The 13,629-nt window shown below is 51.0% G+C and overlaps 1 protein-coding gene across 1 annotated transcript in view; it reads right to left on the bottom strand.

Moving 5' to 3' along the window:
- The window catches only part of LGR6 (leucine-rich repeat containing G protein-coupled receptor 6), a 151,532-nt gene extending 138,226 nt beyond the window's left edge, over positions 1–13,306 (bottom strand). The window contains exon 1 of the mRNA XM_014946302.1: positions 12,986–13,306. Within this exon, the coding sequence (XP_014801788.1) occupies positions 12,986–13,182 (197 nt within the window). The 5' untranslated portion in view covers positions 13,183–13,306. The remainder of the gene's footprint in view (positions 1–12,985) is intronic.
- Positions 13,307–13,629: the final 323 nt, after the last annotated feature.

Below are 13,629 nucleotides of genomic sequence, written 5' to 3'. Positions count from 1 at the left end.
AATGTAGGAGAACCAACGAGCACACGAGCTCTCTCTGCTGCTCAGCAACACAGGGGATTTGCTCCAGTTTCACCCTAGCTAAGAACCAGCAGTTCCTCTACATCTCATACTGGATGGCTCAAGCACCAGTGACATATTTAGTAACAGCTACAGTCTGCCTGGCAGCAATCAGTGTCTCACAAAGAACAGTGAAATTATTGGAACGGTGAAACTCTGGAATAGCTCCTCCTGGAAACACCCTTCTGAGAGTCAGAGCAACTTGAATTTGGGAATCCTGCCTGCATACAGGGCTTCTTCCATAAAAGCCCCAGAGCTGTCAGTGCAGGGGAGCCAGCCGGTTTTGCTTCCCCCATGTAGACCAAACCTAATTCCAGGCTGAAATTTCCTTAAGACACATCTCATATTTCAGGATCTTTTGGTGCTACTTTCATCTCAAATCCACATATTGCAGCCCTATAATAATAATAATAGTAATAATAATAGTAATAATAATAGCAATAATAATAATACCTTTTGTATGTACATAGCACCTTTCATCCAAGGATCTAAGTCACAATTACAGCCCCACACATTCCTGTATATTACAGCCCTATAATTCTAAGACTGCTCAAGTATCCAGACTTCAAAGGGAATGTGGATTTCCCCTCCAGCCCAGTCACGGTGCCCAACATGCTGGAGTCATTTCAAAGGTGTTTCGAAGGTGCCTTGGCAGTAGCCAGAGATAGTCAGAAGATCCAGAGGAGCTCTCTGAAGCTGAAATAAGCTTTTATGGATTCCTTCCTCCCCTCTCCCGGCCACTGTCTAGTCTCCCTGGAAGGTCAGCACAGCCCTGGGATGCGGATGGTGGTCCCATGAACCCTGTATGTCTGTGCAGTGGGAGGTGAAAAGATGGAAACGGTGTTGAAAGGCAAAAAACATGATGACACAAGCTCAGGCAGGTGACTTTCCAGGTCAGGCAGAACCCACAGTGTTTTGCTCAAAAGTAAATTCACAAAAAAAGAAGGGCGGGGAAGATGGTGAAGCATTTAATGGTAAGATTTTTTTTTTTTTTTTTTTTAGAGTTTAAAGGCTTTCAAGTAACTCAAAAATGAAGCACAGTATTCCTTTTTGGGTCAAAGCAAAATGTTTCGGGGATACCCAGAGCAAACATGGTTTAGTTTTATTTTAATTGCATGGGAAACCTGGAAAAAAAAATCTATCTGTTTAACCCAAGCCAATCTTTGCCCTCCTTTTTTGGTTTAGTCAAAGAGCTGAAATATCTATTATTTAGCCCCATACATTCAGGAAGAAGTATGCTAAAAGCAAGGTAGCTTCCTACAGAAAACAGATTAGATTGAAGAATTGGAGTTTCCAGACGCAGTTTACCAGCTGCAGTTTACCAGCTGGGTTCACTTCCTCTGCCGAGTTTGCCAGCGCTGCCCACGAGCTTTGAAACAGCTGCTGGATGTGGATCCCGAGGAGTATTTCAGTAGCTGCACTGACTTGTGGCTGCATCCGTAAGCAAGGAGTTATGAGGTCACTGGACATGAAAGGCAGGCTTCAAATCTGAGAGTTTAGGATTGTGGCTGAACAAATGCAAAGCTCAAGAATTTTTTAATAAACTTTAAAAAGATATTTTAGCTTGAGAGGTCCAGACATGTGGCTGAAAAGTGCTGAGAGTCTCCAGCTCTTCTATAGCACTTTTTTAATCAGCCAATCTCAAAGAGCATTGCAGAAGGGATTATTATTAGTGTTTTGAAGACTGGGAGACTGAGGCACAGGAAAATGAGAGGACTTATTTGGGGTAAACCATGAGGCTGGGACAGAGCTAGAAAACAGCCCAGGTTTCTTGTGCCGCACTCCAGTCCTCTATCTCCCACCTCCACCATGCAAGGGAGCCAAATCTCAAGGGACACCCGTCCGCTCCCAAAAGTCTGAGTCTCAGTGTCCTTCCATCTAGGAGAAGCCCTTTCCACAATGCATATGCAAGGTGGTCAGCAGAAAGTCATCTCTTGGAAAAGAAGTGGGTCTACCCCATTGTATCACCAGCTGAGCCAGAGCATGGAGGAGTAGGGCAGTTTCCACAGCGTGTGCTAGCTCATCTTGGAAACACCACACTAACCAGCATGGGCTGCAACGCATTTCCTCTCCCCTTTCTTCAATAAATCAAGGCTTCCAGCATTAATTCTTTTGTCACTAATAAATCTTGTGCTGTCTTACACCACATGAAAGCACAAAACCACCTTAACTGACAGGCACTTCCCTGTGCAGGACTGCAGCTGCAAACACAACCTGCAGCACAAAAGCCTGCTGGTTTGGCCCTGAGCTGAAGTGAAGGTGAAGGCAGCCCATACAGCAAGGCTTCTCCTGTGCTCAGTAAAGTCCTGCATGGTGTTGCCAGAGCACATGTAAAACCACTCTGTGCAACAGGCACCTCATTAATCTGTGGAACTCATTGCCACAGGAAATTAATGCAACATCGAAAGTCTTAACTGCACATGAAGTCAAGGTCCTGTGATATTGATTGTGATACCCTTGGTTCTGCAAATACAACACACCTAACCCTAGAAGTATGTCTCTGTCCTTTGGTACCTGGGGCACATGCTGCTCAGGCAAGTGACCTCTCATTCTTGGGACAGACAATATCTGGGACATCTGACAACTCCCATGCCCCTATATACAGACAGAAGAAAGACTTACAATGCAGCTACATGACTCTGCAGCTCATTTTCCCTTTGGGAGATGCTGACTGAGCAGCAGAAGCACTATTTTCATGTCCATAGTCAGACTGACTCAGAGTGCTGCCTGGGAAGCCAACAAAAGGCTCACACAGCCTTTCTCAGCTCCCAGGAACTGGAAGCTGGTGCGGACGCTGGGAGCAGCTGCAGAAACAAGGGTAAAGCAAAATCGCAGAGATTGTTCCCTACAATGAGAATTTCTTCTCGTGTTCTCTGGAAAGAAGAAGAAGAATTTCTGTCTAAAAGTGCAAATGCCTTTTCTGCTGGTTTCATGCATGCAAAAATGAAAACTTGCTTTACTAAAGTTAAAAAATGCCCAGAATTGAGAATTCTCTTGAACTTGCAAGACGCAATTACACTCAGAGTCATCTCTGCACCAGATATAACCTCATTGGGAAGGTGATTACTGCCTTTACATCCTGCAGGTCCCTGAGACCCCCCCAGTGCTTGGCCACACCATCACAACTCCAGCAGCCACTGTGGCCTTGGTTCAACGCATTGTTCTGTGCACAAGGCACTGCTGGTGCTGGGAGATGGCACCAGGCAGGGGGAATATCCATAGGGCTGGTGATCTGCAGGGCTCAGTGTCACATCATGTGCGTGGGGCATCCTCCCAACAGCCCCCCCGCCACCATGCATGCACCCCCCTGCTCTCCCGCTCCTTACTTAGCAGAGGAGACCACGTTTGCCCTCCCCTCTTCTACTCCTTCCATCCCTTATAGAATGATGTGCTTCTTGGGTTTCACCTTTCCTTTGAGCGGCGGGGAATGATACTAATTGGTGGCCCATGGGGATATTCAGTGCTGGAAACTATCCTGTCTCCCTGGGATCTCTTTGCAGTGGGACCTGCTCACAAGAGGAGACAGCAGGTACCTTGAGCAGGTCCTACCCTTACAGTTGTGTCTGACTTGCCCCATTCCCATGGGGACTGCTTTTCATTTCCAAATCCTTCAAAGAAGTTTAAAAAGCTACAGGAAGGACTGCAAACATGGCAAATGGAGAGAGTGAGCTGCTGATACCTCAGGAGACTCATCTGTCATGCCATGGAGGGGAGGAGGCTGGAGAGCTGCCCTCCTTCATCACTGTCAGCAAAGTCTGTGCTGGCAATCTGGAAAAGGTTTAGCATTACCCCTTCCTGGATCCTTGATATATCTCTGCAAGACTGGAGGCACCATGTGAGCTTCACCATGTCCTCCCTTTACTCTCCAACATTGGCACAGCTCCTGTCTCCTCTGGAACTGGAGCCTGGCTCTGCAATACTAAGATGCCTGTGCTTGGTCCTGCTTTTCTTCATGAAGGCTGCTTCTGTTCTCTCTTCAGCTCCTGCCAAACTCAAGTCCTTCTCCAAGACTTCAGGCTCTTCCCATCCCTGACAGTTCTTCCCTATCCCCTCCCACCACTTCCTGGAGCATTGCTATGGTGATTCCTGTCCCATCCCTGGTTCCCTGGCCCCAGCTCTTCCCTGGGTCCCCACGGCCTCTCCTGGATCCCTGGCACCCAGGCAGGACCCTGTGCTGCCTGCAGGGACCTCAGCATTTGGCTGCCTTTCCTGTCCCTTTTCCCAGAGATATTTCCTTGTGATCCATGAAGGTGGCTCATTTCAAGGTCCCCAAGGATCCTGGCCCCTGTTGGATGCCTTCTGAGCTGTCTCAGAGCAGCCAAGAGGAGGAGCGTCTGCCTGTCCCATGGATGGCCAGCTTACTAAGACCTAGCCTAGCTCCTCCAAAGATGGACCTGGTGGAGCAGCTTGCTCCATAGCAGTGGAGGCATTTTGGCACCCCAGCTGAAAGGTCTGGGCTCAAAGGCAGCTGCACCCCCTGCCCTGCTGTTGGCAGTGGTTGCTCCCCCTGAGACGGGGGTGATGGGGGACCCTCAGCCCCCATGGCAGGGATGTGGCAAGTGCCGTGCTTCCCTTTCCCTCCTCCATTCTCCTGCTGCTCCCTGACCCAGGCAGGTGCAGAGGGGGAGAGGCATCTGCAGCTCCATTGCTGCCTTTTGGCACCAGAACTTCTGCCAGAATCAAAGAGCTTTTCAAAGAAAACCCTAAACTCCTTTAATCGCCAGCTAGTGCTCCTCCCGCACAGATCTAAGGGCCATGAGCTCAGTGTTTTTGTTGCCCTAGGCAGATTTATGAGCTTATTCTTCAAGGAAGGGAGGGAGAGAGGGGTGGCTGTGGCATATTACTTAGCCTGGGGGGTGGGCAGGGAGGAGAGGGGGGAGGATGGAGGAAGGCGTTTGCAGTGGAAGTGCACTACTTGCAGAAAGCCCGGCTCTGCTGCAGGCAGTGCTCTCAGGCGCGGAGGAGAGGCATGGCAGGATTGGATGTGAGCGAGGAGCAGCCGCTGCAGCTGAGGTCCGGAGCACGTGGAGGGTGATCAGCAGCTCCCCCCCAGCCAGGATCCCTCACGGCGGTGCCAGCTGGAGGGAACGTGTGAGCATGGCATATCTGCTGCCACCCAGCCCCACTCCATCTGACGGATGGGACCAGGAGTGGGACATCCAACGGATGGAACTAGGAGTGGGGCATCCCTCAAGTGCAAGCGAGAGACACTGGTCACCCCCAGTCCCAACCAAGCTGCCCTAGTTGGAGTTTGCAGAGCAAAGGAGGTGGGAGGGGGCTTCGCTGGTAGTCACAGGTGGCTGTACCCCCCGGAGCACAGTCCCATCCCTGTGCACTCTGCTGCACTGCTTTCCCCACCACCCTCCTCATTCACACACCTGCTCCCTCCTCGCCAGGGAAGGCAGTGCTCGCTGCCAGCTCTGGAGCAAGTGCAGGAAAGGTCTGGCTGCTCCTTCTCCCACAGAGAGACCTGGGATTTGGGATGGGGTAGATCCTACGTCTCACCTCCTGCAGTCTGACTCGGACAGTGCCCTACCAAGAAGTGGATATCTGCTCACATCCAGCACTCCAGACACCCCGCTGCCTCTTCCCAACAGCCCTGCCAAGGAGGCCTCTTTCCATTTGACCTCAAATCTTGGGAAGGTCTCAGCCATGACCTGTGGCACTAAAGCCACAGCCTAGCCCTCTGTCTCATCACTCGCAGCACCCCCTGTCACAGCTGGAAGAATTCCGGGGCTGCAACCCTTGTAATGGACCAGTCATTCTCCATAGACCACAGTGTCCCATGAATCCCAACAGTACCCACACTGGGATAACAGCAGCCAAGCCAAGCAAAACACTGATGGACCCAAAGCTCATGATATCAGGAAGTAAATGGGAACAGAGCTTATGGCAGAGAAGGGGGCTGGGAGATGATGAAGCAGGAGGAGACAGGAAGAGCTGCCGTGAATGTGAAAGTATCATCTAATTGGAAATTCACAGGCTTCAGCATTTCCTTTCCCTTGAACCCAGAACAAAGAGCCAACATGTCAGTATTTAGTACAGTACAAAAAAACGCACTATATTGTGTTTTAGAACCATCAAGATGCCTTGATAATTTTGGAGTCCTGCAATGTGAATATTAACGTGCCTACAGACAAATGTAACACCAGCCAGTGAAAATATGTAAATGAAAACTTTTCTTTTAAAAAAGAAAGTGAAAATACTGAAATAATCTCTCTTGATTCAACTCGTTACTTGCTTCTCCCATTCACAGTCCCATAAACATTGATGCATTTTTGTTAAGCTTTTCCTTTACAATGAAATAACGTATTACTTGGTATTACCAATGAGGTAAATCATCCCACCAAATGTGCTCTTCAGGCAGCTCTAGGACTCACTATTACTGGTCCTGCAATTCTGGCTTTGCTCTGAGCACTGCCAGCCTCCCTGGGACACTGGTTCCCTCACCACTATTTTTTTTCTTGCTGGGTGGTTCAACATGTTCCTGCTGCTCTGCCCTGAGCCTCGAGCCCAGGCACACCACGATGCGCCATCTGATGTTATCCCTGGTATTTTAGGGGTTAAAAACAAAAACGTCCCTCAAAGCTGCTAATGGTGAACATAAACCCATGAACCCACTTCAGAGTGTGTGTCAGAGCCCAGCTCTTCTAATGCCTCTCACCAGCCTTATCTCCCACATCTGGGGCCCCAAACTCATAAACATTTCTCCTCGTTCCTGCTATGGCTGCTGCTCTCCCAGGCATGTGGGGCATTTCTACGGGCAAGACTGTGCACTTCTGGCCATATAGGGTAGGAGTGTCATTTCTCATTAGTCTTCCAGCAGGGAAGAAGATCAAGCAGAGAGACAGCCCTTAGCACGTCAGTGTGGCCACCAGGACCTGGAGGTGGCTTTGGAATTCCTGTGGAAGAGTCTGGGAGCTCTTTGGGGTGAGTCTGCGCCTTTGCGGTGTGTTTGGATGAGTCCTGGTGCAATGTTTGGGCTCCTGTGGTGACCATGGCATGAGGAAGGGCCTTGGCACTGGGCATCAGCCACAGGATGGTCCCTCACTGCTCTTTGCAAAATTACCCGGGGCAGGAGAGGAGTGATATCCCTGGGAAAGACTTAATTTTACACCTTGAATTGGGATTCAGTGCTCTCTGCATTTTTGGCTGCTCCATCTGTCTCCCCAGAGTGTGTGACTCATCTAACCCCAAAGGCACACAGAGGTCCCTGTTATTCTTTCCCTACAGGAGATGCCTTCTCAGCCACCTGCAAGCCCAGCCATCCCTTCAGCCCCAACATCCCTCCCTGCAGCTGTGATGCCTGCCCAGGTTCCTGCTGGTCAGCCTCCAGTCCTGTCCTTCTACTGGTGCCCCGGCTCCTCTGGCAGCTCTTGGGGTGTTTCCCATCTTAGGTTGGCTGTGGTGGAGTCTTCTTCCTTTTTCCCAAGGAGGGGGCTGTGGCAGGGCAGAGTCTGGGACAGACAATTAGGGAGGGCTTAGGGCTGAGGGGAGCTACCTTCAGCACCATGACTTGTCTTGCTCCAGGCGTCAGCTGAGGCTCAGGAGTCAGCCTTCAAACCCTGCTGCCTGAGAGTTTTGTGGGTGCTTAGGAAATGCAAATATCAAAAAAGAGGCATCTTCCACTCACTCTCCCTGCACTGGATACAGCGTTTTGTGACCAGGGCACTGACTGCCCAGCTTCATGTCAGAGCATCCCTACCTCCTGTGGTCCACGTGGCACCTGATCCCAGAGGGTAGCTCTGGAGAGAGCATGGGTGATGTGGAGCCCTGGCCCTGGACTCCCAGTAGGATGTTAAATTCCAGGCAATGGCTCAAAATGTCTCTGCAAGGTGAAAACAGTCCTGAAAGCTCCTGATCCTATTCACCTCAATGGAAATAACGTGGGGAACAAGAAGCTTTCTGTCTGGGCAGCCTCCTGAGATGCCCAGCGATACTCAGGAGGAGCCGGAATCTCTGCTGCTCTTTCTTCCCTCAAATCCTGCTGTGACAACAACAGCCTGACCAGCTCATCAGCTGTCTTGTGCCCCAGGTCTTTCCTGGCTTTCCGGAACAGAGCAACAGCATCACATGCAGGGAGCTGTGTGGTGGCTGCCTGGCTTCACTGCAAGGTGTGATGGGGCTTGAGACAAGGACACAATGGTCACCAATTCTTCTGGGGATGGGGCACAAAGGAGGGGTAAAGCCTGACCCCTGCATGGTGCTGTGGGAATCTGGAACCCCGGGGAAGAGGAGGATGGCTCCTACATCTGAGCTTTGAGCCATGGTGCTAATGTTGTCTGGTATCCTACAGGTTTGCGTCCTTCATCCGTATGACTTCCACTGCAGTATCCCCAGTACCCTGCACGCTCCCCTCTCCCACACCATGACACTCCCTGCTCTGCCTGTGTCCCTTGCACTGCTCATACAAGTCGGTGTGATCAGTCTTCACAAGAGAAGGTGAAATGGAGGAATGTTACTGCTCTCTTTAACTACTGACTGGGACAGTGTAGAGAAGATGGAGCCAAACTTCCTCTTAGAGTTGTGTAGGGGAAGGATGAGAGGTAATGGACACAACCTGGAAAATGGGAAATTGCAATTAGATATTAAGAAAAACATTTCCCATGAGGATGGTCAATAATGGGAAAAGAATGATGGAATCTTAGAGATGCTCAAAACTGTACTTGACAAGATCCTGACCAATCTCATAAGTTGGACCTGTTTTGAGCAGAAGTGTGTATGAGAGACCTCCAGAGGTGTCTTCCTGCCTAAGATATTTTATGATTCTGGGCAATCCTTCCAGTTCCTCCTTGTGTCCCCTTAGTCCAGGCCTGGCATAAGGCAAGATGTGTTATTTCCAACTTATATGTGTGCAGGTTGGCCAGAATGTGTGTGTGTGCTGTCTGGCCAGCTGACCTGAATGCGTGACAATGACACTACTGCTGTCACCTTTCCATCTGTGGTTACTACTGAGGGTGTCCTCTGCTGAGTACAGGCACTCCATTTCTTTGAGTCCCCTGTTTCCTTCCAGCTATGGTTGGACAAGCCAGTATGTCCCCAGGAGGGATCTGGCAGGAACCAGCAACATGGTCTCCTTTATTTGGTGAAACAGGAGCAGCCTCAGCAAACTGAGAGCATCCCTTCACCTCCCAGCGTTGCCCCCAGTACCCCGCCAAGCGTTGGTAGCCAGATGCAGGGGTGACAAAGTGGGGTCAGGATGCCATCCCGGGGCAGAGGTCTGCACTGAGCACCTGCACCCAACCACAGCCTGTTCCTGGTGCTCAGGCAGCGGGTGATGGGCATGGGGACAGCCAGGGACTGAACTCCTCCAGCCTATGCAACATGGGACTTCTATATCCTAGGGAATCTGAGGTGGGGTTGCTCAACCAGCTGTCACACAGGGTTTGCAGTAGTGCCAGGGACTGAAGCTAAGTTAATACTCTGGGAATCAAGCATTTCTTCCCTTTTTCCCATCCTCCTCCATGCCCCTTTGCGCATCTCCTCTCTGCTGCACAGGAGCTTTCCCCTTTGCAGCTCCAGTCTCTCAGTTTACTGCCATTGTCTCCAGAGAGTCCCCATCAGCTCCTGCCCCAAAAGGAACTCTCCTATATGTGGTGCTGGCCATAGAAGGTGGAGATGTGATATTTGACACGCTGCTGTCAGGACTCACTGGCATATCAGCTAAAGGTTAAATCTGCTCTCTGGATAGCTCAGCTCTTTCAGGTTGATACAGGCCCTAGGGTCTGTATGAGAAGCTGAATAGGAGAGTCTGTGCTGAGCTTTAGTATTTCATGGCTGGACTCTAAGGCCAGGCTAAGACACAGTCCAAATATGTCATGCACTGAGGAGCTCTTTGCCAGCCCCTGTGTGATGAACCAGGCAGGATGGTCTGTGCTGCTACAAGAGATATAGGCTGTTAGACCCAGCATGAGCCCTGAGTTCAGGCTGCCCACAGGAGCAGTGCAGATGTCAGGGACCTCTTGGTGAACATGGACAACCCCCAGGGCTGCCAAGGAGTCACCAGCAGGTCTAAGTGCCTAGTGGAGAGGTGCCCCCAGGAAGAGGTGACCTGCATCTCTCCCATCTCCCTGACCACAGCTGCAATCTCACCAATGATGCCTGCATTGGAGAAGCTTGGGTCTGGATGGGTGGGATCAGGTTCAAGTTCAGAGAGGTGCAAGAGTGAGCAAGGACAGGGTTCTTGGAGAGAGACAGGCATGGCAGAGGCACAGCATTGTCAGGATGGGACTTGACTGTGAGCTCATTAGTGGTGAGGCAGTGTCTAATCAGAGGTTATTATGAGGATCCTTTATTTTACACCTGAGGGAGTCCTGCTCTTTACAGAAGGGAGCAGCAGTAATTTGCTTAGAAGACAGGGCATGGAGCAAAGGAGCTGGAAAGTTTTGGGAGCAGCTGCCCTTCAGCTTCACGCTCTGCGTTGTCATTACAGGGCTTGCTTTTCAGCACTTGCAGCTCTCCAAAAAAATCTAGGCATTTCTTTACATATCTGAATTTGGATTTAAAGCCTGAATTTACATTAGGAGCTTAGATTGCTCGAATATCCATACTTTCTACAGAACGTATGCTGATCTGCTTTGAAAAACCAGCTCTGACTGCACACCTTATAACTGAGAAACTAACCTTATGTGGTTAGTGAACACTTTATGTGGGGCTACCTTATGTGAAGGTAGCCCCAGAAGGCAGTGACAGAAACAGGGCTCTCCGGTCCTCCTCCAATAATTCCCAGTTGATCCTGCCTTCCTCCCCCATTACACCTCATTTCTTCACTCACAGGCAAAGTTTAAGGGACAAGCAGCAAATGTGCTGTTTTTCTCCAGAGCCCTAAGGGGAGGAGGAAAACTCTGGACCCTCCACCACCTCCCTGGCTCGATCCCATGGATGTCGCACCCGGAGGGTCCCGCAGCCCGGCGGGGGGATGGGATGGGATGGGATGGGAGGTGTCGCCGCCAGCGCCTCCGCGGCGAAGGGCTGTCGCTGGCGCCACCGTGCGAGCGCGGGGGGCGCGGGGCGGGGGGTTCCCGCAGCGGCGGCTGCTGCGGGGCTGCCCTGAGGCCCCGTCCCAGCGAAACCCCGACTCTGCGGGAACAGCCGCGGGGTCACCTCCCGCACCGGCCGAACGCGTCCCACGCACCAGGGGTCTGTAGCTCAGGACTCCGCGCCCCGGTTCCAACCGCCGTGAGCGGGGCGGCAACGGGAACTATTTCAGGTCGCAGCGTCCCGCGGTTAGTGCGGGGGAGCTCCCTGCCGCTCCCAGCCCCAGGGAGCACTCTGCAGGAACGATGGGCAGCGTGTTCTCTGCAGAGGGGGGGCCACGGGCACCCGGTCTTGCTGTCACTGACACGGTGGAGCGGGTGCCTGTCAGGGCAGCCACTTGTCCTTGCAGTAGCATCAGCGCCGCAGAGCTCTGCAGCTTCCCACGCTTACAGCCCACATGGTTTTAACCACCTCTATCAAGACGTGCTCAAGAGCTGTAGTGACTTTTCTCTCAGGCAGCTGGCTCCAAACTCAGCCCCGGAGTGTCTGCAGGCTCTATACAGGACACACCTCATGTGACAAGTGCTCTGTGGTCCCCTCTCCCAGGGAAATACAGCTTGCATTACACATTTCTCTTAATCTTTCATGCTCTCCAGTAAAAATCTTCCTTTCCTGTCATATTTCGTTCTCAGCTGACCCACTACAGCTGTGGTCATTCAATGGTTGGCACAAGAAAAAGCAACGTCCTCCTCAGGCAAGCAGGACGAGCAGAGAAGCTCTTATCCAGCTGTGACACCTTCAACCTGGCTTTGTAAAGCCTTTCCTGAATGGGTCAGGCTGCTTAGCTTTAACAGCTGAGTAACTGCATCTCAGGACAATCCAGGAACACCGGAAAAACAGCAGAACAGTCTGTATGCCACCCCTGGACACAAGCCCTCTTTCAGCATGATGAACACAAAATTAACATCCCTAGCACTGCCTTGGGGCTACCAGTTGTCCTTAATGGCTGTAGTACACACAGCTAACCTTGGCAGCACCTTAGCTGCATCCCTAGCTGGGAAAGCCAAGGTCCTCACCGGCGTACCTGACACAGCTAAGGTTGGTGGCTGCAGCACTTTCTGCAAATAAACAGACCAAGCATCTTCCCCAGAGCATGCCAGGGCCAACCTGTCTCCCTGAGAGAGGTGCTTCCTCTCCAGGTCAAACCAAGAGATCCTTCCACAGAGTCCCTTGCTCTTCCTCGGGTTGTCCTCAGCCATCACTACTCAGACGGCCCCAGTGAGACCTTCTCTGGGGCTAGAAATGAACCCACCAGTTCTTGTGGTAGTTTAACCCTTTGGGGTATTAATACGAGAAAGGATGGGAAATATTTAGATAATTAAGAACTTTTATTAAAAAACAAACAAACAAACAAACCACAAAAACCTACCAAAGTCCTCGCATCTCTCAAAACACTTTAATATTCATTTTAAAAAGTCTTAAAAGACTTTAATATTCATTTTAAAGAGACAACGTGGGCACTGCTGGTGGCCAGTTCAACCCAAACCCCCCAAAGCCATGAATTATCACAGCTATTGAAATGTTTGACAGAAGGATCCCAGAACAGTTTGCACTAATTGCTCAGTATAAATACTCCATTATGTTCTCAGACAATCAGAATCTACCCAGCAAATAAGCTCCTCTGATCCACTGTAATCAAGAAGCAAAGCATGCATAACATCGCAATATAAACAGCGCTTTCGGAGGGGCGCAGGGAGGATGGGGAGCTGGCTTAGCTTGGCAGGTCCAGCAGTAATAGCTGTCTTTTTTTGTTGTTGTTTTGTTTTGTTTCTAATTTCCAGAGGAAATCTAATTTCAGGAAAATGTGGGACTAACTTCCCACAGGAAAGCTGCAGCTGAGGAAGGGGTCCAGAGAAAGCGTTGCAAAAGAAACAGCAAGGGCTGTACTTACAGGTAAGCTGTTAGAGGGCTCAGGTTGGCAGGGACCTCCGAAAGCCCCAGCTCGGAGCAATCCACGGAGAGCATGATGCCATCCTCTTCGCAGTGGCACTGGGGTGGGCAGGAGGGCGCAGCACCTTGCTCGGTGGGCACCGCCTGGTAGTGGGCAGAGGAGACCAGCAGAATGCCCCAGAAGAAGAGCTTGTCCATCCTCGCCTTGGCTGCGGCCGCTGGGATGGTGCGAGGTGCCCCCAGCTGGCTCCAGCCCCGGGGCTCCACGGGACGGAGGAGAGCGACCCCGCTGCCTGGCAGGGCAGGGTATCTCCTGCAGGTCAGAGTGTGGCAAGGATGCAGCCAGGGAAGGGAAGGCATTGTTGAATGATCTTGGTTATTGGGTTTCAAGGGCTGGGCAGGGGCGTGAGACACTCCAATGGGAGGAGTTAAACTTTCTACTTTTTCCCTCTCTCTCTCTCAGAGCTGGCAGGAATTTCATTCAAAGGGAAGAAAGGGGAAAAAAAAAAAAAAAGAAAAAAGAAAGAAACCTCAACAAATGAAGACCTGTTCATAGCTCTGGGACCTGTGCTTGTTTGGTAATAATGTTTTTGTGAGATAGCAGGGCAGGGAAGGCAGAGCTGGCTCCAGCACGGTAGAGGAGTA

This window comes from Calidris pugnax, unplaced genomic scaffold (assembly GCF_001431845.1).
Source record: "Calidris pugnax isolate Ruff unplaced genomic scaffold, ASM143184v1 scaffold116, whole genome shotgun sequence".
Classification (NCBI taxonomy): Eukaryota; Metazoa; Chordata; class Aves; order Charadriiformes; family Scolopacidae; genus Calidris; species Calidris pugnax.
This window is presented reverse-complemented; position numbering and strand designations above follow the sequence as displayed.